Source organism: Penaeus vannamei, chromosome 6 (genome assembly GCF_042767895.1).
Source record: "Penaeus vannamei isolate JL-2024 chromosome 6, ASM4276789v1, whole genome shotgun sequence".
In the NCBI taxonomy this organism is placed as follows: domain Eukaryota; kingdom Metazoa; phylum Arthropoda; class Malacostraca; order Decapoda; family Penaeidae; genus Penaeus; species Penaeus vannamei.
In genome coordinates, this window is record NC_091554.1 from 25,543,734 (window position 1) to 25,544,390 (window position 657).

General features: G+C 34.1%; 1 protein-coding gene across 1 annotated transcript in view; it reads left to right on the forward strand.

Annotated features, from left to right (window-relative positions):
* Nucleotides 1-419: 419 nt before the first annotated feature.
* Nucleotides 420-657, forward strand: part of LOC138861950 (uncharacterized) — a 375-nt gene continuing 137 nt past the window's right edge. The window contains exon 1 of the mRNA XM_070122429.1: nucleotides 420-657. This exon is cut by the window's right edge and continues 137 nt beyond it. Coding sequence (XP_069978530.1) covers nucleotides 420-657 — 238 coding nt within the window.

Genomic DNA, 657 nt, shown 5'->3' on the forward strand with positions numbered 1-657 from the left:
TATACATATATATATATATATATATATATATATATGTATATATGTATATATGTGTATATATATATATATATATATATATATATATATATATATATATATATATACATAAGTATATATACTAGATATACATCTGGCAATGAGTAAGAGAGGTGTCGTGGTTAGGTCAGTAACAATAAGTGCTAAGAAACACGAGTCAGAAGTGACCTGTGATAGGGCCAAAGATTGTTCAAGTCTATGCTCCAACCTGCATCCACAGTGATGAAGAGATAGAGAGAGCTTCTATGAAGACGTTCATTTAGCGAGAGTAAAAACCCCTTTCACATTAATTATGGAAGATTTTAATGCCAGAATAGGTAAAAAGACAAGGAGAATCCGTAGTAGGGAATCACGGAACAGGCACTAGGAACGAGAAGGGACATATGCTAGTCGATTTTGCGGAGGTTCGATTGCTCAATATCATGAATACATTCTTCGAAAAAAGACTAGAAGGGAAGTGGGCATGGAAGTCACCATCTGACGTCAAAAGCAAAATTGACTTCATAATTAAAAATAGGCGCGACATATTTAAAATAGATTGGAAGTACATTAATAAAGTAAATGTTGGCAGCGACCACAGAATGTTCAGAGGCGAAATTAAAGTGCACCTCAGAAGGAAGC